The 25,005-nt window shown below is 46.4% G+C and overlaps 1 protein-coding gene across 5 annotated transcripts in view; it reads left to right on the forward strand.

Annotated features, from left to right (window-relative positions):
• The window catches only part of SLC39A14 (solute carrier family 39 member 14), an 82,259-nt gene that overhangs the window by 41,310 nt on the left and 15,944 nt on the right, over positions 1–25,005 (forward strand). For 2 of the 5 annotated variants that reach the window (XM_067039851.1, XM_059072474.2), the window contains exon 2: positions 12,592–12,663. The exons of 2 other annotated variants lie outside the window; for them this stretch is intronic. In XM_067039851.1, coding sequence (XP_066895952.1) covers positions 12,651–12,663 — 13 coding nt within the window. In that variant the 5' untranslated portion in view covers positions 12,592–12,650. Of the gene's footprint in view, positions 1–12,243; positions 12,496–12,591; positions 12,664–25,005 lie in introns of those variants that run through there. One more of the 5 variants, XM_067039850.1, reaches the window with a different exon arrangement.

Raw genomic sequence — 25,005 nt, forward strand, 5'->3', positions numbered from 1 at the left:
AGCACCTTGCTTTTTTTTTTCATCTAGCAACTATTCTAGATCTTTCCCCATTGGCACAGAAATACCTTTATTATTCTTTTACTATAGCTGCATATTATTCCAGAAAAGGAAAGCAAAAGTAATTTTTAAACCAACATGTTTTGCCTCCCTCTCTCCCCCAACTTGGGTTGTTTCCAGTATTTTGTCATTAGGTACAGTGCTACAGTGCATAACTTTACAAATGGCATTTCCTATGTGTATGACTACAGAAGAAATTCTCAGAAGTGAGATTGCTGGGTGACAGGATATATACATCTGTTAATTAGTCTCCATTAAAAAATAATAATAGAGCAAGAACTTAAGACATTTGTAAACCAGTCCGTGTGCAGAATCCTGCTTTTTTAATGCACACACCTAATTTAATCTTTTTTTTTTTTCCATTTGTTACACATCTTTCTAGATAAGCAGTTCTCAAACTTTCTGATCCTAGGATTCCTTAATAATGTCTTTCATTTATTGGCTATATCTATTATTTACCATGGTAAAAATTAAAACATATAAAAAGTTGTTTATTCATTCACTATTTTAAATGAATAAAATAAAAGTCATTACATGTTAACATAAAAAGCATATTTTTATGAAAAATAACTTTCCAAAATAAAAAAAAGTCGAGGAAAAAGTGGCATTATTTTTACATTTTTGTGCATCTTCAGGATTTCAAAATAATGATTTATTAGATAATAATGAGATAACAGGTTAAAATAGGTATAGCATACATTTGCTGGTAAATACTCGGTGGACAAACCGAGTTAATCTCTGAAAACAAACTGAGTTAATCTCTGAGAACACACATATTTATACCCTAAACTTCTACCTTAGAAATTTTCAGAAAACTTAAGACTGCATAGGCACACATTCATCCCACTTCATGTAGCCTCAAAAATGAGAGTGAAAAAGCTTTTAACATCTTAATTTTCTAATAAAACTAGTTTTTACCTTGAAGACCTGAAACAGTCTCAGTGACCCTAGGTGTCGTCTAAGACCACAATTTCAGAATTGCTCTTCTAGATCACTTAGTTTCATTTTTGTAGAAATCAAAACCTTTTCTCTATTTATATTTCAGTTACTATTTAATTAAATTAGAATCATAAAAACAAACAACTGGCATAAAGAAGTTTGGGAATGGACTCCCCTTGGTGGTGCAGTGGTTAAGAATCTGCCTGCCAATTCAGGGGACACGGGTTCGATCCCTGGTCCCTGAAGACCCCACATGCCGCAAAGCAACTAAGCCCCGTGCACCACAACTGCTGAGCTTGCGCTCTAGAGCCCATAAGCCACAACTACTGAAGCCTGCGTGCCTAGAGCCTGAGCTCTGCAACAAGAGAAGCCACCACAATGAGAAGCCTGCCCACTGCGACGAAGAGTAGCCCCTGCCGCAACTAGAGAAAGGCCGCGCACAGCAACGAAGACCCAGCACAGCCAAAAATAAATAAATAAATTTTTATTTTAAGAAAAAAAGTTTGGGGGGCTTCCCTGGTGGCGCAGTGGTTGGGAGTCCGCCTGCCGATGCAGGGGACACAGGTTCGTGCCCCGGTCCGGGAAGATCCCACATGCCACGGAGCGGCTGGGCCCGTGAGCCATGGCCGCTGAGCCTGCGCGTCCGGAGCCTGTGCTCCGCAGCGGGAGAGGCCACAACAGTGAGAGGCCCGCATAACGCAAAAAAAAGAAAAAAGAAAAAAAGAAGTTTGTGAAGAGACACAACAGACTCTTGGTCAATGAATCCTGAATTGGTGACAGCAGAGGGGGCCTCTTTGCTGCAGGGATGGGCCCAGCCAGCAGAGCTCAGCTAAGAGAGCTCCCGCTCCATGAAGACAGGCAAACACTGTCTCTGTTCCAAAGAGGCTTGTAAAATGTGTGTGGGGATGAGCTGAGTACATATGGAAACTTAACATGCTATCTGTGCCATTCGTTAAGCTCCGTTGAGTGGAACAGACGAGAGATACTTAAAGAGGCCGGTAGAAGGCAAGGCGATTGGGGGCAGGAGTGGTCTGGGAAGGCTTCCTAGAGGTGGAATTGCGTGAAGTTTTGAAAGCTAAGAAGAGAGGGAGGGCTCCCGCCCCGGAGAGTTGTGTGAATAATGGCATTGAGATGTATATTCCTGGGGCAGGGGTGGTCACCCTAGGTCAGAGTGGCTGATAGAGGAAAGAGCAAGTGATGTGGCTAGAAATTTAGGTTGGATCCAGTTATTTTGAAGGGCTCTGGGGTCTAAGGTACCAATATTCTCTAAGTCTTAGCTGTTTCTCCGTCAAAGACTTGCTGCTCGTTTCAGCAGTGGTGTCTTGGGGTCCAGCCTGCTCTTATCCAGAGCAACTCCAGTGGCCCCAAATCTACATCAGTCCACTTACTCCATCCAACCTCCTGCCCCTGATGATCGAGAGTAGCGCATACTTACTGAAAGTATAAAGAGGTATGGGAGAAGTCTAATCCTGTGGCCCTGAAGCAACCTCTGTTAATCTGCTCAATCATTTCCTTTCATTTTAAACCTTTTTTAAAAACTAATTTTAGACTTAAAAGTTGCAAAGAATATAGCAGAGTTCCTTTATATCCCTCACTCCATAGTATAATTATCAAGACCAGGAAATCAACATTGGTACAAAACTTTAAACTACAGGCCTTATTTAAATTTTACCAATATTTTTCACTGATATCTTCTGTCCCAGGATCCAGTCTGCCATCCCATGTTGCATTTAGTTGTTATTTCTCTTTAGTCTCCTTCAATCTGTAACCGTTCCTCTATCTTTCTTGCTTAGAGTAAGGTCATGTATTTTTAGCAAGAATATCACAAAAATTATGTTGCATCCTTTTCAGAGCATCGTATCAAGGCATTCATGATGTTGACGTCTCATTACTAGTGATGTTTTCCTGGATCACTTGGTTAAATCGGGGTCTGCTGGACTTCCACACTGGAAAACTTACTCTCATGTTGAATCCTTCTCTGGTTCAAATCACTTTCGCCAGGAGGAACCTATCACCTGATTAGTTCTGACCCATACAGGATCATTTCTCTATCTTAAGGTCAACTAATTTGGTCAGCTGATATCAGCAAAATCCCTTTTGGAAGATAATGTAACCTAATAACAGGAATGATATCTCATTTTCAGGTCCTGCCCATACACAAGGACAAGGGTCATTGGGGGCCATCATGGAATTTTGCCAACCATAGCAAGAGAGTCTCAGATAAAAGTTATCGATCCTTAATTCCATCATCAAAGTATTAGTTTCCTAAGGCCACCCTAACAAATGACCACACTCTGTGGCTTAAAACAACAGAAATTTATTAGATCTGGAGGCCAGAAGGTTGAAATCAAGGGGTCAGCAAGGCCACATTCACTCTGAAGGCTCTAGGGGGAATCCTTCCCTGCCTCTTGTAGCTCCTGGTGGCTGCAAGTGTTCCTTGGCTTGTGGCAGCATCACTCCCATCTCTGCCTCTGTCTTCACATGGTCTTCTCTGTGTCCAAATCTCCCTCTCCTTTATCTTATAAACATCATAATCATTGGATTTAGGGATTACCCTAAATCCAAGATGACTTCTTCTCTGAGATCCTTAAATCATGATATCTGTAAAGACTATATTTTTCAATAAGGTTCCATTCTGAGGTTTTGGGTAGACCTGGATTCGGCGGGGTTTTATTCAACCCACTATGCTCAGGATGGGGGGAGCTGTCCTTTGTAAACTGTGGTTCACAGAGCTGCAAAAGATAAGGGAGATTTGGTTTTCGACCAGAGTCAGAGAGCAGGCCTGGCTGTCGAGGAGGCAAGGGCCCAGCCTCAGACTGCCTGCTCCCCTCGTGTTGACACAGATCTGAGAACCAGGTGGGTATAAATGATTGAGGACTCTGGCTTCAGAGTCCCTACACGCTAGACACTTTGCAATGCCAACAGTTCGTCTCTGTGCAAGGAGTTCTCACTGAGTGTTAGTTTCCCTGTAGGAAGGGCAGGGCAGAGATTGCAGTACCCATTTGGCAGAGAGGGGGAACTGACTTCAAAGAGTTTCTGTAAATCACAGAGTGTCGGAGCTAGCCTGTGTCTAGTCCAGCAGTCCTGACTCGACTGAAATGTCAGACCAGCGCCCCAGACAAGAGCCAGGTTGATGTGTCAGAACTACACGTACAGATACCTGGATCTCACCCAGGAAGCTGTGATTCAGGAGAACTGAGGTGAGGCCCTGCTCACTGGGGCAGCCAGGTTGGGGCACCGGGCACACATGAAGTCCAGCCCATGGCAGATTAGGACTGGAATCCACCTCCAGACTCTAAGTGAAGATCTTTAAAAAGGGTAGAGAAAAGGCTTCCACTTGGTCATCATTAAACCTTTCCCGGGCTTCCCTGGTGGCACAGTGGTTAAGAATCTGCCTGCCAATGCAGGAGACACGGATTCGAGCCCTGGTCCGGGAAGATCCTACATGCCGCGGAGCAACTAAGTCCGTGTGCCACAGCTACTAAGCCTGCACTCTGGAGCCCGTGCTCTGTAACAAGAGGAGCCACCACAATGAGAAGCCCGCGCACCGCAACAAAGAGGAGCACCCTCTCTGCAACTAGAGAAAGCCTGTGTGCAGCAATGAAGACCCAATGCAGCCAAAAATAAATAAATTTTTTAAAAAATCAAAATAAAATAATTTTTTTAAAAAGCCTTTCCCATTTCCTAATTGAACTCTAAAATGAACTTTCTTCTTTTTTTTTTTTTTTGGTTGCCCTGAACAACTTGCAGAATCTCAGTTCCCCCCAACCAGGGATTGAACCCTAGCCACGGCAGTGAAAGCACGCCAAATCCTAACCACTAGAGCACCAGGAAACTCCCTTAACCTTCTTCTTAAAGTAATGCAAGTTCATTGTAAAAACTACAGAGTAATAAAAAGATAACAGAAGTTACCATTAAACCCACCACCAAGAAATAATGGTTTGTTATATATTTTTAGTTTTTTCTATGAATGCATACATTTTAAGGAAAACTGGTCTGCTGTACATAGTTTTGTAGACTTATTTTTTTTCACTTAATATGTGAACATCTTTCCATGTCATTCCCCCCAATACTTTTTTTTTAATAGCTCTTTATTGGAGTATAATTGCTTCGCAATACAGTGTTACTTTCTGTTGCACAACAAAGCACATCAGCCATATGCATACGCATGTCCCCATATCCCCTACCTCTTGTGCCTCCGTCCCACCCTCCCTATCCCCCCCTCTCTAGGTCATTGCAAAGCACCGAGTGGATCTCCCTTTGCTGTGCTGCTGCTTCCCACCAGCCAAGTGCTTTACATTCGGTAGTGTATATATGTTGATGCTACCCTCACTTCGCCCTCCCACCCCATGTCCTCAAGTCCATTTTCTGTGTCTACCTCTCTATTCCTGCCCTGCAACTAGGTTCATTAGTACCATTTTTTTTTTAAGATTCCATATATATGCGTTAGCGTACGGTATTTGTTTTCTCTTTCTGACTGACTTCACTCTGTATGACAGACTGTAGGTCCATCCACCTCACTACAAATAACTCAATTTCATTCCTTTTTATGGCTGAGTAATATTCCATTGTATATATGTGCCACATCTTTAGCCATTCATCTGTCGATGGACACTTAGGTTGCTTCCATATCCTGGCTATTGTAAATAGAGCTGCAATGAACATTGTGGTACATGACTCTTTGAATTATGGTTTTCTCAGGGTATATGCCCAGTAGTGGGATTGCTGGGTCGTATGGTAGTTCTATTTTTAATTTTTTTAAGGAACCTCCATACTGTTCTCCATAGTGGCTGTATCAATCTACATTCCCACCAACAGTGTAGGAGGGTTCCCTTTTCACCACACCTTTTCCAGCATTTATTGTTTCTAGCTTTTTTGATAATGGCCATTCTGACCAGCATGAGGTGATACTCCATTGTAATTTTGATTTTGTATTTCTCTAATAATTAGTGATGTTGAGCATCTTTTCATGTGCCTCTTGGCCATCTGTATGTCTTCTCGGTGAAATGTCTAATTAGGTCTTCGGCCCATTTTTTAACTGGATTGTTTGTTTTTTTTATATTGAGCTCCCTGAGCTGTTTGTATATTTTGGAGATTAATCCTTTGTTGTTTCACCAAATACTAACATTTATTGAGCAATTACTGTGTATCAGGCACTGTGTTTATACTCAGTATCTCATTTAATTTTCTCAGTTGCTCTGAGGGAGAGACCGTTAGTAGCTTTGTTTTCTTGTAGGAGGAAAATAAGTCTTGAAGTAGTGACTTGACTCGAAGCCTTGAAGCTAGTAAATACAGATTCAGGATCCACACTGAGGTCTGTTTCATTCAGACCCTAAACTCTTAATCTCTGACTTGAACTACATATATTTCATTGTATGGATTACCTTACTTTAGCAATCCCCTTCTATTGTATGTTTAGATTGCTTGCAGTTTTTCTCTATTATGAGCCCTGAAGGAATGCAAGCTCCAGGAGGGTAGGGATTTTTGTCTTTTTGGTCATTGCTCTATTCCCTGTGAAGACAAAAGTTTGTACTTGATAGATATTTGTTGTTGAATGTATACTTCTGTCAAATTCCTTAAAGCTGAATACCCACATTCAGGATAATTTCCATGGGATGAATTTCCACAGTATTGGGACTTTATAAAATGACTTTATTTATTTATTTTTTTAACATCTTTATTGGAGTATAATTGCTTTACAATGGTGTGTTAGTTTCTGCTGTATAACAAAGTGAATCAGCTATACATATACATACATCCCCATATCTTCTCCCTCTTGCGTATCCCTCCCACCCTCCCTATCCCACCCCTCTAGGTGGTCACAAAGCACCGAGCTGATCTCCCTGTGCTATGCGGCCGCTTCCCACTAGCTATCTATTTTACATTTGGTAGTGTATATATGTCCATGCCACTCTCTCACTTCGTCCCAGCTTACCCTTCCCCCTCCCCATGTCCTCAAGTCCATTCTCTACGTCTGTTTCTTTATTCCTGTCCTGCCCCTAGGTTCTTCAGAACCTTTTTATTTTTTTTTAGATTCCGTATATCTGTGTTAGCATCCAGTATTTGTTTTCCTCTTTCTGACTTACTTCACTCTGTATGACAGTCTCTAGGTCCACCCACTTCGCTGCAAATAACTCAATTTCATTTCTTTTTATGGCTGAGGAATATTCCATTGTATATATGTGCCATGTCTTCTTTATCCATTCATCTGTCGATGGACACTTAGGTTGCTTCCATGTCCTGGCTATTGTAAATAGAGCTGCAGTGAACATTGTGGTACATGACTCTTTGAATTATGGTTTCCTCAGGGTATATGCCCAGTAGTGGGATTGCTGGGTCGTATGGTAGTTCTATTTGTAGTTTTTTAAGGAACCTCCATACTGTTCTCCATAGTGGCTGTATCAATTTACATTCCCACCAACAGTGCAAGAGGGTTCCCTTTTCTCCACATCCTCTCCAGCATTTATTGTTTGTAGATTTTTTGATGTTGGCCATTCTGACTGGTGTGAGGAGATACCTCACTGTAGTTTTGATTTGCATTTCCCTAATGATTAGTGATGTTGAGCATCCTTTCATGTGTTTGTTGGCAATCTGTATATCTTCTTTGGAGAAATGTCTATTTAATTCTTCTGCCATTTTTGGATTGGGTTGTTTGTTTTTTTGATATTGAGCTGCATGAGCTGCTTGTGTATTTTGGAGGTTAATCCTTTGTCAGTTACTTCGTTTGAAAATATTTTCTCCCATTCTGAGGGTTGTCTTTTCATATAAGGTGACTTTAAAAGTTTTTTCTGAAAGAATGAATGTGTAAGAATAGCCAAGAACAATTTTTAAAAGAAAATAGTGAAGTTGAACTTGCTTTACCAGAAAAAATTAAAAATTAAATGTGACATTGACACAGGATAGATAAATAGAGCAGACCAGAAACGTCCAAAAACAGACCTGAGTACATGTAGGAATTTAGCAAACAACAATGGTATTATTTATACTAGTTGTGGTGTGATTTTGAGCAAGTCTTCTTAGCCTCAGTATCCGCATCTGTAAAATGGGATTGATACCATATTTCCTCAATTTTAAAATGCTTTTTTGTTTTATTTTCATGTTTCTGAAATAGGGAGGTGTCTCAGTGATGTGTACATTTAATGCAGTATCTTTTTCTGCTCTGAAAAGCTGTCATTGATACTTATAATTAGGGAAGTACTGTGGAATCTAAAATAAGGTTGTTGAGAAGAGTAAATGAGATAATGAAAACAAATTGCTTAGCACAGTGCCTGGCAGACACCAATAAATCCTAGCAATTCTTATTATTATAAAATTAGGGAAGAAAGGATTGTGGATGAGTTACAGGAGTGTTCAGGTGCAAATACCAGAGTCCAGTCAAGGCTGGTTTGGGCAAATAGCATGTAAAGCATCTGGCGGTTAACTGTGGGAGGCTGGGTTCCTGCTCCGTGGTGCCTGCAGGAACCCCTGTCTTCAATGGATCTTTCTGCTCTGCCATCCTTAGCACATAGGACTTCCTTCTCGTGGTAGTCGAGCCTGTACCTCTGAGCAGGAGGCAGGAAGAGAAAGAGATGGCATCACAGCCCTGCACTTAGATTTCACCAACAGAACAGCCACCTGTGGCCTTTTTTAGCACAAAGGATGTAGTTGACTTCACCTCTGGTTCTTATCTTTTATAGACTCCACAGTTGAGGTTTACAAGGACAGTAGACTGTTCATTAAAAAACATTGGGATAGGGCTTCCCTGGTGGCGCAGTGGTTGAGAGTCCGCCTGCCGATGCAGGGGACACGGGTTCGTGCCCCAGTCCGGGAAGATCCCACATGCCACGGAGCGGCTGGGCCCGTGAGCCATGGCCGCTGAGCCTGCGCGTCCGGAGCCTGTGCTCCGCAGCGGGAGAGACCACAGCCGTGAGAGGCCCGCGTACGACAAAAAAAAACAAAACAAACAAACGAAAAAAACCATTGGGAATATTGGCTATTTTTTTAAGTTAAATTCTCTTTGTCACGCTGTGTCAAATTAAATTGTAGATGACTTAGAGATTTAAATTTTTTAATGCAAGAAAAAATAGGTATATATTTCTGTAATTTCAGGGTGAGAAAGGGTTTTCCAAGCATGATATTAAAAGCAGAAACCTTATAGGAAAAGTGGGATATATTTGACTTTACTTAAAAATTTTGTAAGACCAGTTAATGAAATTAAAGGGCAAATGACTAATTAGGAAGAGTATTTGTAACATGTGACAAAAGGTTAATATTTTCACCATACGATGAACTCTTAAGTACACCAATAAAAAAATATGAATGGCAGTCAGCAAAAATGGGCAAAGGAGAGTGACAGGCAATTTGTAAAAGAAGAAGTATAAATGTTAGTAAACCTGAAGCTGTGTTTAGCCAAACTGGTAATTAAAGGAATGCAAACTAAAAAGAATGATGAAAATAGGGCTTCCCTGGTGGCGCAGTGGTTGAGGATCCGCCTGCCGATGCAGGGGACATGGGTTCGTGCCCCGGTCCGGGAAGATCCCACATGCCGCGGAGTGGCTGGGCCCGTGAAGCCATGGCCGCTGAGCCTGTGCGTCCGGAGCCTGTGCTCTGCAACGGGAGAGGCCACAACGGTGAGAGGCCCACGTACCGCAAAAAAAAAAAAAAAAAAAAAAAGAATGATGAAAATAGTTTTTAACCTATTTGGCAAAGATGGAATCCTATTTTAATACTCAGCGTTGGTGAGAATCTTATGAAGCTGACCTCATTATCCACAGATAGTAGGAGCAGTAAATTAGTTAAATCTCAGGGTAGTTTAACAAATTGTGTAGTAAGTTCTTTTTAAAAAATTTTTATTATTTATATTTATTTTTAAAATTTTTTGAATTTTATTTTATTTATTTTTTTATATAGCAGGTTCTTATTAGTTATCCATTTTCTAGATATTAGTGTATATATGTCAATCCCAATGTAGTAAGTTCTTAATAAATATTTGTTGACCGCAGCCCTAGGGGCATGGACTGGCCCTGGGCCAACTTGCTCGTGGATCTTACTGATTCATTTCCTTCTAGGCAGGCCCCCTTCTCCCCTTGGGGTCTTTCCCTATACCCTGCTGTCAGGTTGGGCTGGGTGGGTGCGGGAGAGGCAGCCAGCTCACCTGAAGGCCTTGCATTCTACCCCCTGGCTCCCAGGATTTCTGGGTTGTTCTCCCAAAGGCGGGGGAGGGCAGACCGGAACCCAGACCCAAACCCAAACCCAAACCCACTGTTGTATTCTCACTTTTACTGGAAGCCTGAAAGTTTGGTTTGTATGGGAGAAAGTGAGGTGGGGCACCTGTGTCCTGCTAGTCAGGAGAGCCCTGCAAACCCCGGGGAGCAGGCTGTACTGCTGGCTACCCTCCTCCTTTCCTGGAAACGAGAGGGCTCCCGGCCAGCCCCCGGGATTCTCTTTTCTCAGAGCACAGAGTACGTGAGGCTTGGGGCGAGGTGGAGCCGTGCTGGCCTGCAGGGAAGCTGGCCCCGCTTTCTCTACCAGGGATGAGCCAGCGGCAGAAGGCCCTGGACTCCCTCCCTGCCTCTCCTCCTCTCCCCCTGCTTCCTGAAGGCCGGCCAGTGACATTGATTGGCGTATGTATATTTCAGTAATGACCATTTCCCCTCTGAGAGGCTGGGCAAGTTCTCAGGATACCAGGTCCCTGGGGAGTTTCCCTGGGTAGCAAGCCACAACTGTTCCCGTCACCTTTCCCAGAAAAGTGCAAAAAGTACAAAGTCGCCTGCTCCCCCAGACTTGGGCCACCAGCCAAAGTGCCCTCTGGGGCAGCCTGACCAGCCCTAGGAACAGATTCTGTCCCCGTTCCTGTTCCTCCCGCCTCGGCTGCCCCCTGCCATCCACCAGACGCCGTGGAGGTGCTTCCCACGGCAGAGGCCTTGACCGTGGGTAAACCGTGGCGTGCACCGCTCTGCTGGCCAGATTCTGCCTGTAACCTTGGCTACTCACACCAGTCCCTCTTTTTGGCAGCAGCCACGAGCCCCTCCCCCCCGCACTTCAGGATATGTGCAGTTGGCACATGGAGAGAGATTGTGGGCAACGAGTCCGGGACTCAGAGTTTCCACGACCAGCTGAGAAATTCTAGAAACAGCCTGTACTTGTGGAGTTTCCTTTCCTTTTCTCTCCCTGCCACGGGGAAAAGTTAACATGGAATTTTCGGCAGGGCAATCGGATGGTTGCCTGTCTTCGGCACATTTGCTTCCAGGATGGGGAAGGAAGGCTGCCTGTCTGTGCCTCTCCCACCACCTTACTTTTGGGTCTCCCACCCCACCTTATGTTCTACTTTTTTATTTTATTTTATTTTATTTTTTACCTTATGTTTTATATTCCAACTCCAGACAGACTTCTCTGGCTCTCTGGGGGTCTTCAGCTATCTTGAAGCTGCAGGAGAGGTTGTCCCTCCCCCTATAACTGCTAATAGTTCTTCTGGGGGTTGAGATCAAAGAACAGTAAGGTTCTAAACTCGGGGGCCCTGGACAAGGGGGTCATGGGAAATTAATACATCATTCAGCAGATATCCTTTGGGGGCTCTCCTGGTGCCAGGCACTCACTCCTCGAGGCCCAGGGAAGAAGATAGGCATGAGTCTCCACCACTGAGGAGTTTACAGTCAGTAGGAGGAGATAGATAATAAATATGTTAAAAAACAAAACAAAACAAAAGAAAGAAGACTGTAAAATAGTGATATATGGTAAGAAGAAAATAAAACGGTGTTGGGATTCTGAATGATTTGTGAGTAGGTGAAGGTGACCTTTGAGCTGAGACTTGATATGAAGATCTAGGGGAAGGGCATTCTCATCAGAGGGAACAGCAAGTGCAAAGACCCTGAGGTCAGAATGTACTTGGTGTGCTAAAGGAACAGAAAGAATGCCAGGGTGGTGGCTGGATCCTGGTGAGGTCAGCGGGGTTAGCAAGGGCCAGACCTCACAGTGACTTATATGCCAGGAAAAGTGGTTTAGATTTGATTCATTTGTTGTTTTGTTGTTTTGTTTTGTTTGACTGCGGCACATGGGATCTTAGTTCCCCGACCAGGGATCGAACCCGTGCCCCCTGTAGTGGAAGCGCAGAGTCTTAACCATGGATTTGATTCCACTTGTACTGAGAAGCCATCGTGGGTTCAAAGCAAAGGAAGTGCTGTGATCAGATTTGTACTTTAAAAGGATGACTCTTTTTTTTTTTTTGTGGTACGCAGGCCTCTCACTGTTGTGGCCTCTCCCATTGCGGAGCAAAGGCTCCGGACGGGCAGGCTCAGCGGCCATGGCTCACGGGCCCAGCCGCTCCGCGGCATGTGGGATCTTCCCGGACCGGGGCACGAACCCATGTCCCCTGCATCGGCAGGCGGATCCTCAACCACTGCACCACCAGGGAAGCCCTAAAAGGATGACTCTTTCATTGAGCTGTACACTTAAGACTTGGGCACTTCATGTGTATATATGTTACACTTAAAAAGAGAGAGGAGGGACTCAGACAGTTTGGGGGTAAGTGCTCAGTGAAAGCTGGAAGCCTGGTTAAGAGATTTGATTTTATTTTAGTATTTTTATTTCAACCAGCATTTCAACATTTCCTTCACTCAGATTTCCTGTCTTCAGATTCAGACAATCTTTCCAGTCTTCTGGAGGAGAGGTCTTGAGGAATGAATCGGTCTTGTGAGTAGCACCCAAAAAGCAGTTATTGAAAACTTGTAATATACACTCAGTGCTAATGTTGCTGTAGTTCATTCACTTTGTTTTCTACTGTTCCGGTGTGAAAGTTGGTTAGTTTGTTTATCCACTCTCCTGCTGATGGGCTTTTGGGTTGCTTCCAAAGTTTTTGTTATTGTGAATAGTGCTGCCGCAAGAATTCTTGTATCGTCTTTTTTTTTTTTTTTTTTTTTTCCCCTCTCAGTTTGGGGCTGAAAGTCACCCAAACTAGAGGATGTCTGAGTTGCAAGCTAAAATCAGAAACCCTTTCCAGGTGGCATTCTGATTGCCCCTTGGGGTTGGTGTTGGCAGGAGAGGGTAAGCCTTTAAGTTTGGTTAGAATGTTGATCCCTTTTTAACAGGCAAGCAGTTGGCGGTGGAGGGGTGGGGGCGAGTGGAAATACATCGTGTTGTTAAGGGAAGTCACTTATGGCACCATGTTGTCTAGAGGCTGCTGCCTTGAGGGGTATTTTAACCTGAGAAAGGGGAGCTTGTCCATGTGGGTCTTTTGCTGTCCCTGATCTGTATCTGAGGATGATAGCCAGAAACGTCGTTGCCTTTGCTCTGGAACCCATCTCAGTGTGCTCTTGACAGCCCCTCTCTAGAGCCTCTGGCCGGGCAGAGATGGAGAAGCGGAGGGGCAAAGTATCGGGGTCCTTATGCTGTCCTTAGCACCTTTGGCAAGAGGGAGCTTTGAGAAGACTCCGTGCATTCCTGCCCTTGAGCCCTTGGCCCTAAATACTGCATCTCCAGTGCAGTGTATCCCAGCCACCCTGCAGTCTCTGGAGAAGTGAAGATATGTCTGTTTACATATGCATTTGTATTTACATATTTGAGCAGCAAGTCTTTATTTAGATCCTACCAACTTCCTAGGATTGTTATGAAACAACCAAGAAAGTTCACTGAAAGTGTTAGGAGTGTCATTGTGAGATAGTATACCATTGAGACAGAGTGGTACAATTGAGAGGAGGATGAGGTAGGACTTGTGCTGGGGAGGATTTGGGGTGGACCAGAGATGGTGCTTTTTCCTGCAGTTTATCCTTTTTTAAAAACAACAACACATCCAGGCCCTTCACACTTGTGGAGAGAGTGCTTGGAACACATTCGGACTACATTCAGCTTTCTGACTGATGTCTCTACCATATGGTGTTTTTTTTTTTTTTTTTTTTTTTTTGGCGGTACGCGGGCCTCTCACTGTTGTGGCCTCTCCCTTTGCGGAGCACAGGCTCCGGACGCGCAGGCTCAGCGGCCATGGCTCACGGGCCCAGCCGCTCCGTGGCATGTGGGATCTTCCCGGACCGGGGCACGAACCTGTGTCCCCTGCATCGGCAGGCGGACTCTCAACCACTGCGCCACCAGGGAAGCCCTCTACCATATGTTAATCAGCCTTTCCAGTCCTGGTCCTGTGGGCCATGTGGAGATAGGAGGGTGCAGGGGTGAAAGGGAGCAGGGGCAGACGTCTCAGGTGGAGCCCAGGGTCCCAGCCAGAGAGTAGTGGCAGCTGAGGGTGAAAGGTGATGGGAGCCTAGTTGGAGGGACCCTTGCCTGCCAGGCAGAGGGACTAATAAACTTGTCTGTTGGGTAGGGGAAGTGATGGCAGGTAGGTATTTTAGCATGATCCTCAGAGGGGACAGGGTGAAATGGAGTGGGCGTGAGTGACTAGTGCAGGTGGTGCGCTGCAGTGGTTTCTCCTCCTGAATCCCAAGAAGAGAGGCGCTCCTGTCACGTGGTGAGGCCCATGCTGAGGAAGCAGAGGATGAGGGAAGGCCTTTCACCTCAGTAATCCCATGATGACTGCCAGTGACCTTGGACCAGGGAATGAACCACATGGGAGGTTTGGGAAATGGGAGGGGAAAATGGAGGAATTATGATTCAGGCATGTAATTACTCATTCTCCCTCTGTTTCTTGCCACCTTCCTGTCTCTGGTTTGGAAATATGGGCTTTTTTCCTCTTTTTCCCAATAACCCTCTTTCTCCTGAGAGTAGGGCTCGTTTATGACTCATGCTGGCAAATATAAGGCCCAAGATGCAGCCTGTGCCTTCCTACCCGGGCCCTGGCCATGTGCTCATGAGCGGTAACTGAGGGAAGGGGCCGCCACTGCACAGCAGTGGTCCTCGCCCTCTCTGGTGAAGAAATCTGGTAATCTAACGACCTTCCCCTGAGAATAGTGGTCCTCAGACCTCCGTGTACATCGTGATCACCTGGAGAGCTTCCTAAAACACAGATTGCTGGACCCCATCTGGAGTCTCTGATTCAGCAGATTCGGGTGGGGCTGAGAATTTGTATTTCCAGCAGGTTCCCAGTGATGGTGATGCTGCTGGTCCGGGGCCCACACTCCGAGAACTACTTTCCTGGAGAAATTATCACTCCCAATTCAGCATCTCAGCTGAAGAGATGGCGCGGTCAGAATCTTTGAGGAGGGGTTGGGGGGGCCTTGCGCTGGCTTAAGGATGGGAGGGTATAAAGGGGGAGATAGTGGTGCAGCAGGACATGGAGGGAGGGGGATAGGTGGGCTGGCGTCAGGGCAGGGAGAGTCTGCTGCAGGCAGAGCAGTGTGTCCTCCGGCCTGGCTTCTAATAGAGAGAGGTTCCCTGCACCAGGAAGCCAAGTGTGCCTCTGCCTGCTGTAGCCCAGGATCTTCTAAGGGGTCACTGTCTGGAAAGAGCCCACCTACCTTCTCAGAGGACTCTTCTTAGCCATTTGGGGACTTCTTGTGAGAGGCCCTCGGTGGCACAGTCTGCCCACACAGTGTCACTGCCCGGGAGTTGGAGTTGGCATTTATGAATGACCCTCCTGCCACATACAGCAAGAGAGTTGAGGTCTCAGCCTGATTGAGGAAATGATGGGGGGGTGGAGGGCGGTCTTTGCCAACTCACTCTGATACTTGTGGTTACCAGGACAGTGATGGGGCTTGTTTCTCTCCTGGTAACCGCTAAAGAAGAGCCTCTGCAGGTCTTTAATGGAAAACTGCAGGGCCAGCAGCCCCAAGGGGCAGGGAAGCACCCCAGGCTGTATCGAACCTGGGAAAAAGAAGCCTTGCTCTTTAGACCAGACTGGGTGCTGTGTTCTTCCACCTGGAACCCAGGGAACCTCCTATGTGGGCTCCTGGCTTCTGTTCTTGCCCGCCTCCAGTCTGTTCTCCACACTGCAGCCAGACCAGTATACTAAAAACACAGATCTGGTGGTACCTTTGCTGAAAATGATCCCCACTGCCCTCCAGCTGGGGTCTAGCCACCTTCCCGCGGCCTATAGGCCTGTGCCTGCCCTGGCCCCTGCCACATCCTCTTGTGTACACCTGGGCTCTTAAGCTCTTAGATGCGGCATCTTGGCCAAGGCATTCCAAACGAAGCTGCATCTTTCTGGAACATTCTGCCCCATCCCCACCTTGTCGCCTTCACCTGGCCCACTTTTACACGCCCCCGAGGTCTCAGCTAAAATAATGTCTCTTTCTGGAGGCCTCCCCTGACCCCTGACACTAGACTTGACCACCCTGCTGTGTTCTCCAAGCTTCCTGTGCTCCTCGTCGTGACCTATGGCAGATGGTTTGTTTGGCTTGTTCCCCAGGCATCCAAGCTGAGGCAACCCTCTGGTTTACTCTTGTTGTCCTGGTGTGTGTACTAATAGCGCCTCCTTTCACTATCAAGTGCGTTACTTTGGATAATAAATTATGGTCCAAGCTACTAAAAGTAGAGAATCAAAAAACGACACTTTCCAGACATCCTTTCCCTGGAATTCCCAATGTGACATGCATTCTGCCAATTAGCTACACTCCATCTAGTCTTAAATATGTGGATATCCTCTTCCTCAGGATGGACACGGGGACATCCATTTGCTGGTGTGGATCATGGCAGTTGCAGCATAATCCTGGAGCAGGCAGCTTCCTTGTGCCATAGCTTCCTGATGGTGGTGGCGGGGGGCAGCAGCTCCTTGGCTGACTGGCTCTGCATTGTAATTTTGGGAGTAGCTCCTGGACACTCAGTCTAGAGTCTGTTTTTTCAGCTCTTCCCGTGATTCTCTGGGCCATTTAATATGTTACACCAAATCTCTTTCTGCTTAAATTGCCTAACTGAACCCGGATCAATACACAACCCTTGTCATCATTGTTCTTGTAAGTTGCTTGTTGAATTGTTTGCTTTCCCTGCTCTGTGAGCCCAGGTACTAGGCATTCCCTAGCATTATTCCTGGTATGAAACCGGTAGGCAATGAGTATGTATTGAATGAATGAACTCTTGGACTGAGTTTTTTAAAGTCCGGCAGGTGTAGCTAGCCTTTTGTTCAATGAATATAAACAAAATTGAAGGGATGGGGATTGTTTAGTCTAGGGTAATAAGTGGTCTGGACATCTGACTTTGGGGAATGTCTGAAGGCCCCGGGGGGTGGGGTGGGGAGCTGTGGTAGTGGGTGGGTTAGAATGTCTGTGGAAGGAGGCACCTGTGCCTCATCAAGCTGTAGGGGCGATGCCAGCAGACATCAGTTCTATGGAAGGTTGGATTTGGCATCTTACAGCAGAAATTCTCTGCTTCGCCCCACTCGTGTGCCCAGCACTGGTCCAGACACTATGCTATGGGGAAGCCTAAGGGGAGGACCCCCTTGCCTTCAAGGAACAAAAATCTGTCTGGAAGGCTCCCTGGGAGACCAGGTCATTAGGAGTCCAAAGTAGCTGGAGATGAGTGCTCAAAGGGTGGTCCCGGAAGGCTTCCTGGAAGAGGAGGTAATCCAAGAAAAGGCAGGTTCAGGTCTAGGTGAGGGGATTGGCCTGAGAGCTTGGAGAACAAGGAACAGAAGGAACAGACCTAAGTACACGCTGTGCTCTGACCTTTAAGCTCTCTCTCTCTCGTTTATCAGAATGCCCCTGAGCGCCCAGACATTTCATAGCCTGATTGTGCTGGGGGCACATGGTAGGTTAGTGGCAGGCCCCAAGTTTGAACCCAGGCCTGCCCAACTCATCATGCTGTCTGATTTAGCCACTAGATCATACATTTTCCTTATTTATTTGACCCTGAATAACAAGTTGGGCAGTTCTGCTTCAAATAGGGGATGTAAGTGGTAGATGTGAGTACCTTGTTTCCTAAGCCACATGCCGGGCCCCGTGGTCTGACAAACAGGAGTGGACTTAGAGGGACAATAGGTCAGAATTTTGCAATGGAGTGTCTGGGAAATGTTGATGGATGAATGAGAATAGAGGTGACTCTTGCCCTGGCCTCTGGTAGCGGGGAGTTCTGCAGGCTCCTGCTTACCGGGCTTCCTGACTCAGTTAGTTGGTTTTGGAAGGGTTCCTTGCTCTGGCAAGCCCAGGCTCCTCTGGGACAGTAGAGCCTGGCAGATGCATAACTCCCCCCTGCTGGTCCAGCCCTCAGGGCTCAGCATGTGGCTAAATCAGCAGTCCCAGCCGCCTGTGCTGGCTGTCCATGGCCCTGACGCCGCTGGCCTCTGCCCTTCCCAACCTCCCTCCCTCGGGCAGTGACTCACAATGGGGGCTCAGTAAATATTGGTCCACGAACGGCAGGCTAGTGGTTCTAATTTTGTTCTCTGCTTCTGGGTCACCACTCTTTTTTTTTTTTTTAAAGATTTCTCATCCTGCCTCTCCCAGCGATGTGAGGTTTCATGGGGACAGTATAGTAAGTGGGTCACCAGTTCCAGGTACCCCCACTGCCCTCCTCCCTGCCAGCTCTCCTACACCATCAGTGGAAATCTCCCACCCTGGGTGGCCTTTGGCTGAGCCAAAGCCTGAGGCTGAGGTTCTGGGAGTGAGAGCTGGAAGAGGAGAGAGCACATCCTTTTAGGGTATGTGGGAGAGCAGTTAGGAGGGAGGGCCTAGGGAAGCAGGAGAAGAATGGGCCCGTGGAGCCCTGGGCCTGTTGGGCAAGGCCGAGGACTTGCTTTCAGGCCGTGATATTTGCACTATACTTGGGAGGGAGTTTCATCTTGTCCGAGAGGAGAGTGGCCTCTTGGACAATGTTCATTTGGTGGGCAGGGAGGACCACAGAGTCGGTAGTTTTTCTCAAAGCTTTTTGGACTCCAGAGAGCCTGTAGGGGGTTATGGACTTGAGTATCATGCTGCGAGACTATTGGTTTTCTCATGGGGTCTATGGGGACTTACACAGAGAACTGTATCTTTGTTAGTTTGACCATGAGTGCTGGGAGTACACTAATTATTTATAGAACACTTGGCAGTTTATGTAGTCACATTATTAATTTTACAGCCTCTAGGTTTTGTCCCATACTTAGAAAGTTCTCCCTAACTCCCTGAATATAAAAAAAAAATCACCCAGGTTTTCTTATATTGTTGTACCTACACAACCCATTGGGACACATCAATGATGCATTTAAAAAGGTTAAAAACAAAACAAAACACTCCAAATCCCACCACTCAGAAATAATCATCACTAATATTAGGTGAACATTATTCCAGACAACGTTCCAGACATGCTCACAGATAAATGCATACAGAGAAATAGATATAAATACTCCAAAACGTGGGGGCAAGTGACAAATTAGGAGATTGGGATAAACATATACACACTACTATATATAAAATAGATAAATAATAAAGACCTACTGTAGAGCACAGGGAACTCTACTCAATATTCTGTAATAACGTATATAGGAAAACAATCTGAAAAAGAATATATATACATATATATATGTATATATAACTGATTCACTTTGCTGGACACCTGAAACTAACACAACATTGTAAATCAACTAGACTCCAATAAAAATTAAGGAAAATACTCCTATAAAAAAGTATTAAAATTTCCCTGAATGTAATCAAAGAAAAAGAAACTATTAAAGGAATTATTAAACTATGAAGAAATGTGTCTTTCACAAGAGAGATGATTTCCTAAAAGACCCCAAAAAGGCTAAAAAAAAAAGAAGCTTGTGAGTCATATCTATAATTACTTGTTTCCATTTTAGATGGTATTTATTGACTCTGCTATGAAAAATGAGGACATTAGCTTTCTTTTCTTTTTTTGGCTGCATTGGGTCTTCATTGTGGTGTGCGGGCTTCTCTTGCTGCGGAGCATGGGTTCTAGGTGCACAGGCTTCAGTAGTTGCAGCACGTGGGCTCAATAGTTATGGCACACGGGCTTAGTTGCTCCGCGGCATGTGGGATCTTCCCGGACCAGGGCTCAAACCCGTGTCTCCTGCATTAGCAGGCAGATTCTTAACCACTGCACCACCAGGGAAGTCCCAGGACATTAGCATTTTCACATTTTTTTCTAGTCTCCTTTCTTTCCATCTCTTGATTGTATTAATTCTATTATTAAATTGTCCATGATTATAACATTTAGATTCTGTCCTATAACCGTAATCCCCATAGTTTTTAATTATTTCTTATTTGAAGGGTTCTAATGCTTACCCATGGTTTTTGCATTCCTGAGCCTTCATTTTATTTTTCTGCTAATTAGCTGCATTTCATTATCATGTCATTTTCTTCCCCCCTAGAAAGGGGACTGAAGTCTCTGACTTATTTCATGCTTCAGAATTTCTGCCTGTTGTCTTTACCAATTTGTATGACATCACAGCTGGGAATAATATTCATTGGTTCATATTTTCTTTCTCTCAGGATTATGTAAACACTTGCATTTCTTCTGATGCTAAATGTTGCTATGGAGAAGATGAGGGCAGTCTGAATTTTCTGCCACTTAAAAGAAGTTTTAGTACATTTCACAGTTTTTGGAAGAAAATATTATGGGACAGGGGAGTTTCTTCTGGATTCCTGGAAAAGTCTTCTCTTTAAGTTTGTTAACTTCACTAGGCAGCGTCCCAGGCTGAGCCTTCTGCATGAAATTTTTGTGGAGTACAGTGTATTATTGCAATCATCAGATTCTGTCTTTCCTTTCATTTCAGGGAAATCATGTGTTTTTTATCTTTGAACATATTTTTTATTCCAGCCTCGGGTTCTCTACTTCAGGAACACCAGTTATCCTGGCGTTGGTGTCATGTCGTCACTATGTGCTTTAATTTGTCTTTTCCGTCTGCATTCACTGTGCTTATCTCAAACCTTCTTTTGTCAGTATCTCTATTTGAAATTTCTGGCAGAATTCTGTTCTCCGTTCATTATAATCTGTGTATTAGTTCTTCAGTGATGTTTTGTTGGTCTTTTTTTGGTAAGCCTGCATCTCCTTTTGTTTTACAGCCCCACCTCTGAGCCCTGGTCTTATTGTGTGCGTGTTCTAATTGAGTTATTCCACAGAGTGGGCAGTTTTGAGGGATTGCTGTCTCTGCAGTGATGTTTTCCTTTCCATCGACATCTTTGTCTCTGCATGGTTGGCCTGCTGTTTCTTCTCGTCATATTCATGTTAGTGCTTTTTGGCTCTTTTGGCTCTAAAATAAGGCAGTGACTTTCTTCCCACCACTTTGAGGCTGGTTTGTCCCCCACCCCAGTGACAGCAGTGCTGAGTGCTGGGTATTTATGGCGTGTTCTCTGTAGCCTGAGTTGGGGGTGGAGGGCATGGATCTGGCCTGTGTTCTGGGACTTTGGTGGTGGCCCCGGTGGCTGCCCTGGACTGGGGAGGTGCTGTTGGAGGGGGAGGAGGACCCACTGGAATTGGACAGCTTCCCCAGTTCAGCCTGCAGCCTTGCAGCCCTTATGTCCCTCAGAGAGAGCCAGCCCATTGTTCTTGATCCCCTGCCACCTGTTTCTTTGTTTCCCAGCACCTTTTCCCGCTACTACCCAGTGGAAGGGGAGGAAGGCTTGGCGGCAGTCTGCCTCTCTTCAGATCTGGGGCCGTTTAGTGAGAATCCTCCTGGGGCCAGGCCAGGGCTGGGAGACCAGCCACGTGTGGTGCCTCCTGCATTCCTTTCCTTGCCTCTGGTTTGGAAGTTATTATATCAGATTATGTCTCTTTCCTTGTTTGCTTGCTGTGGGTGACTTTTTTTTTTTTTTTTTTTTTGGCTTGCTTTTTTCTATTTTTTTTGTAAACTCAAAAGTTAGTTATCAGTTGAAGGAAAAATGCTGCCATTTCAGTTCTCCATCTTAATTCAGAAATCTTTATTTATTTATTTATTTTATTTTTTAATTTTTTGGTACGCAGGCGTGCAGGCTCAGTGGCCATGACTCACGCGCCCAGACGCTCCACGGCATGTGGGATCTTCCCAGACCGGGGCATGAACCCATGTCCCCTGCATCGGCAGGCGGACTCTCAACCACTGCGCCACCAGGGAAGCCCCGGAAATCTTTATTTTTATATAGTGTTTCAACATACCTTATCTTTCTTAGTACTCAGAGAAAGCTCTGTGGATTTGTTTTCCTCTTTGCAATATAAGGAAGGCGACCTAGTGAGATCAGTGAGGTACAGGCTGGACTTCTCCCACCAAGCCCAGTGGTCCTTCTGTTTCCAGAGGCGCACTTTTCCTAGTTACCAGCACCCACGGCAGGGAAGACAGAGGCCAGAGTTTTTGAGTCCTCAGGGCCTCCACCTCCACCTTGAGGCCTGGCTTTGTCTTCGGTCTGCAAGTTTCGGGGATTTTTATACACCTCTCCTGAGGAAGGCTCTGGAAGTTGCCCCCTTGGCTCACCCAGACCATGTGTGTCTGTTTTACCCATCACTGGTTAACCTTTCATGGGCAGTGTCCACTGGGGAGACATTCCTATTAGGCTGGCGGGTCACAGCCTTAGAATGGGGAGGGGATGGGGACTGGGGGGAGGCCGGTCTATTTGAGAGTCTTCTGCAGCAATGAGCTGTGGGGAGAGAGCCCCCACGGGGATGGCAGCTGCCTTGTGGTAGTTAGTTGGGTATGAGAGCACGGGCACCTCAGAGACCCCCTGCTGTCTGTCCCCAAGAGGAATATAAGAGAACTTGATGCCATGCCTCTTTTTACATCCTTTGGATTTCAAGGCGACAGTTGAGGAGAAGGCTTAAGATGATTCACTAAGGCCAGTCAGTAGTGCAGCCAAGGACTTCGGGAGCCATCATTCATGTCACTGTAGCCTCTCCTTTTCCCCTGTCCCCTCACCTGCACCTCCTTATCCACCCCTCTGACCCCCGTGGTCATTCTTTAGTGTGGACCATCAGTCTCTTTTTTTAATTTTTATTTTTTTGGCTGTGTTGGGTCTTTGTTGCTGCACGCAGGCTTTCTCTAGTTGTGGCGAGCGGGGGCTACTCTTCGTTGCGGTGCGCAGGCTTCTCATTGCGGTGGCTTCTCTTGTTGTGGAGCACGGCCTCTAGGCGCACGGGGTTCAGTAACTGTGGCGTGTAGGCTCAGTAGTTGTGGCTCGCGGGCTTAGTTGCTCCGCGGCATGTGGGATCTTCCCAGAGCAGGGCTCGAACCCATGTCCCCTGCATCGGCAGGCGGATTCTTAACCACTGCGCCACCAGGGAAGTCCTGGACCATCAGTCTTTTCTCAGTTTTAACTCAAGTGCTTTGCAAAAGCCCAATTCAGACTGCCCTTGCACACACGCCACGCCTTGGCCTGCCGCTGACTAGCATCGCAGCTGAAGAGTTCGAGCCTTCCAATTCACTGTGCTCCCACATAGCCCGTGCTCTGAGGGGGCGCAGAGTAGGCATAGGGTGCTGCTCAGAGGAGGTAGGGTCCCAAACCCATCCTTTGCCATTTCCTGTGACTTACCGGTTGGCCTTGGAAACTGCTGTGCCTTAGCCATGTTTGTCTCTGGAGCATTAGGTCTTACCTTCCACGTCCCATTCCTCAGCCCAGGGGAACCTGAGAGAGAGAACGATGGGCTGTCTGGCCAGCTCGTGGTCAGGGAAGGTAGTGGGTGTTGGGAGGCCCAGAGGCTCCCAGGCCCCCCGGGTCTCCGTTGCCTGTTCTGCTCACATCAATGTCCAGTCCCTGGACCATGCATCACGGAAAGTCACTACTCTGTCCCCACGAAGAGAAGTAAATGTTTGCTTATCTCTGAGACAGGGGGTGGGCATGGAAAAAATACAGCACGGTAAATATAAGAGTAAAGTTATGTCCACGGGACAGAAGTGCCACTTCCAGGATGAGATATTTCTGAGCCAAGTGAAGGGACCACACAGGCAGGTGGAATCTCATTTGGGAGCCTCCAAGGTAGGAAGGCACTTCTGAAGCTCCACAGAGGGTCCAGAGCCAAAGCATCTCCTGTCGACTCTCACCTCACCCTGTACCCGACCCCGCCCCGGGGAGGTTGGGTCTGGCGCCTTGAAGACAGACCTAAGGCACTAAAATAATTTACTTCTTGGAACCTGAGCTAGGTGAACAAAGGGGTGGAGAAGACTCCAGCTTCTCTTTAGTCGGGGAGCCTGGTCCTCTGAGCCAACAGCATACTCGAGCCTTTGTCTGTCTGCAGCTTGTTTTTAACGCCTGGCCCCATGGGCGCTTCTTAATCCTCCTGGAAGGAAGGTGGCCCTGGCGGCTGGCTCAGCCCCCACCCGGGGCCGCCTGTTTCCATGGACTTAATAGAACAGGCTTGGGCTTCCTCCTGCAGCTGGAGCTGGAGGCGGGGACCCCTGCCCAGCCTCACCATCCCGCTGCCCCGGAGCTGTATATGGCCTCTTCCTCTCTTCTTTCTTTCCTCCAAAGAATCTCTTATAAACTTTCTTTATTTTCCTACGAATAACTTACATCTCCTTTGGAGCAGAAAGCTCCCTTTTCATGTCTGCCAAAAAGCCAGGGTCACTTGGATTTGAAGTGTCTTTAACGAGCCCAGGATCCCTGGACCAGGACTCCTTACCGCCCTCCAGCTGTTTCTAGATTCTCCTCTGACTCTCCGGGGTGGGCATCGTGTCTGGAGTGCAGGCCAGGCGGGAGGGCTCCACTCCACCCACTCCCAGCTGCCGGCGGAGGGGCCCAGGGGCCCCTGGGTCACTGAAGAACAAACGCTGAGTCGACGCTTACCTTGACGTGAATGCCTGTCCAGGTACAGCTTCAAGTACCCCAGGTGTCTCGGCCTTGAAGTGTTTTTGCGTGTCTCTTGTTTGTGAGTGTTCTGAAGTTGCTGCAGATGAATTTGATTGCTTGTTTTGTTGAAGTGATTCTGCAGAGGGAACCCTGTAACACAGCCTGTCTATGTTACACACTTGGGGGGTTTACTCCACAGGTCTTCAGGGCATCTTACGCCTGGATTTGGGGTGCTTGCTGGGACTTGTAGAAACTGGGGTAGATCTGCCCAGAGACACATGGGCTTTGGTGGCTTCTGCATGGGACCTGGGGCATGTATGTGTGTGTCTCCACACAGAGGGGACAGTGGCTAAGAGTGCCCTGACTTTAGTGTCATTCAGACCTGGCTTCAGTTCATGAAAAATTCGATTTCTGGTCTACTTGCTGGTCATGGACCACGTTTCCTGATCCCCAAACCCCAGTTTCCTCATCTGTTACG

This window comes from Kogia breviceps, chromosome 8, assembly GCF_026419965.1.
Source record: "Kogia breviceps isolate mKogBre1 chromosome 8, mKogBre1 haplotype 1, whole genome shotgun sequence".
Lineage (NCBI taxonomy): Eukaryota > Metazoa > Chordata > Mammalia > Artiodactyla > Physeteridae > Kogia > Kogia breviceps.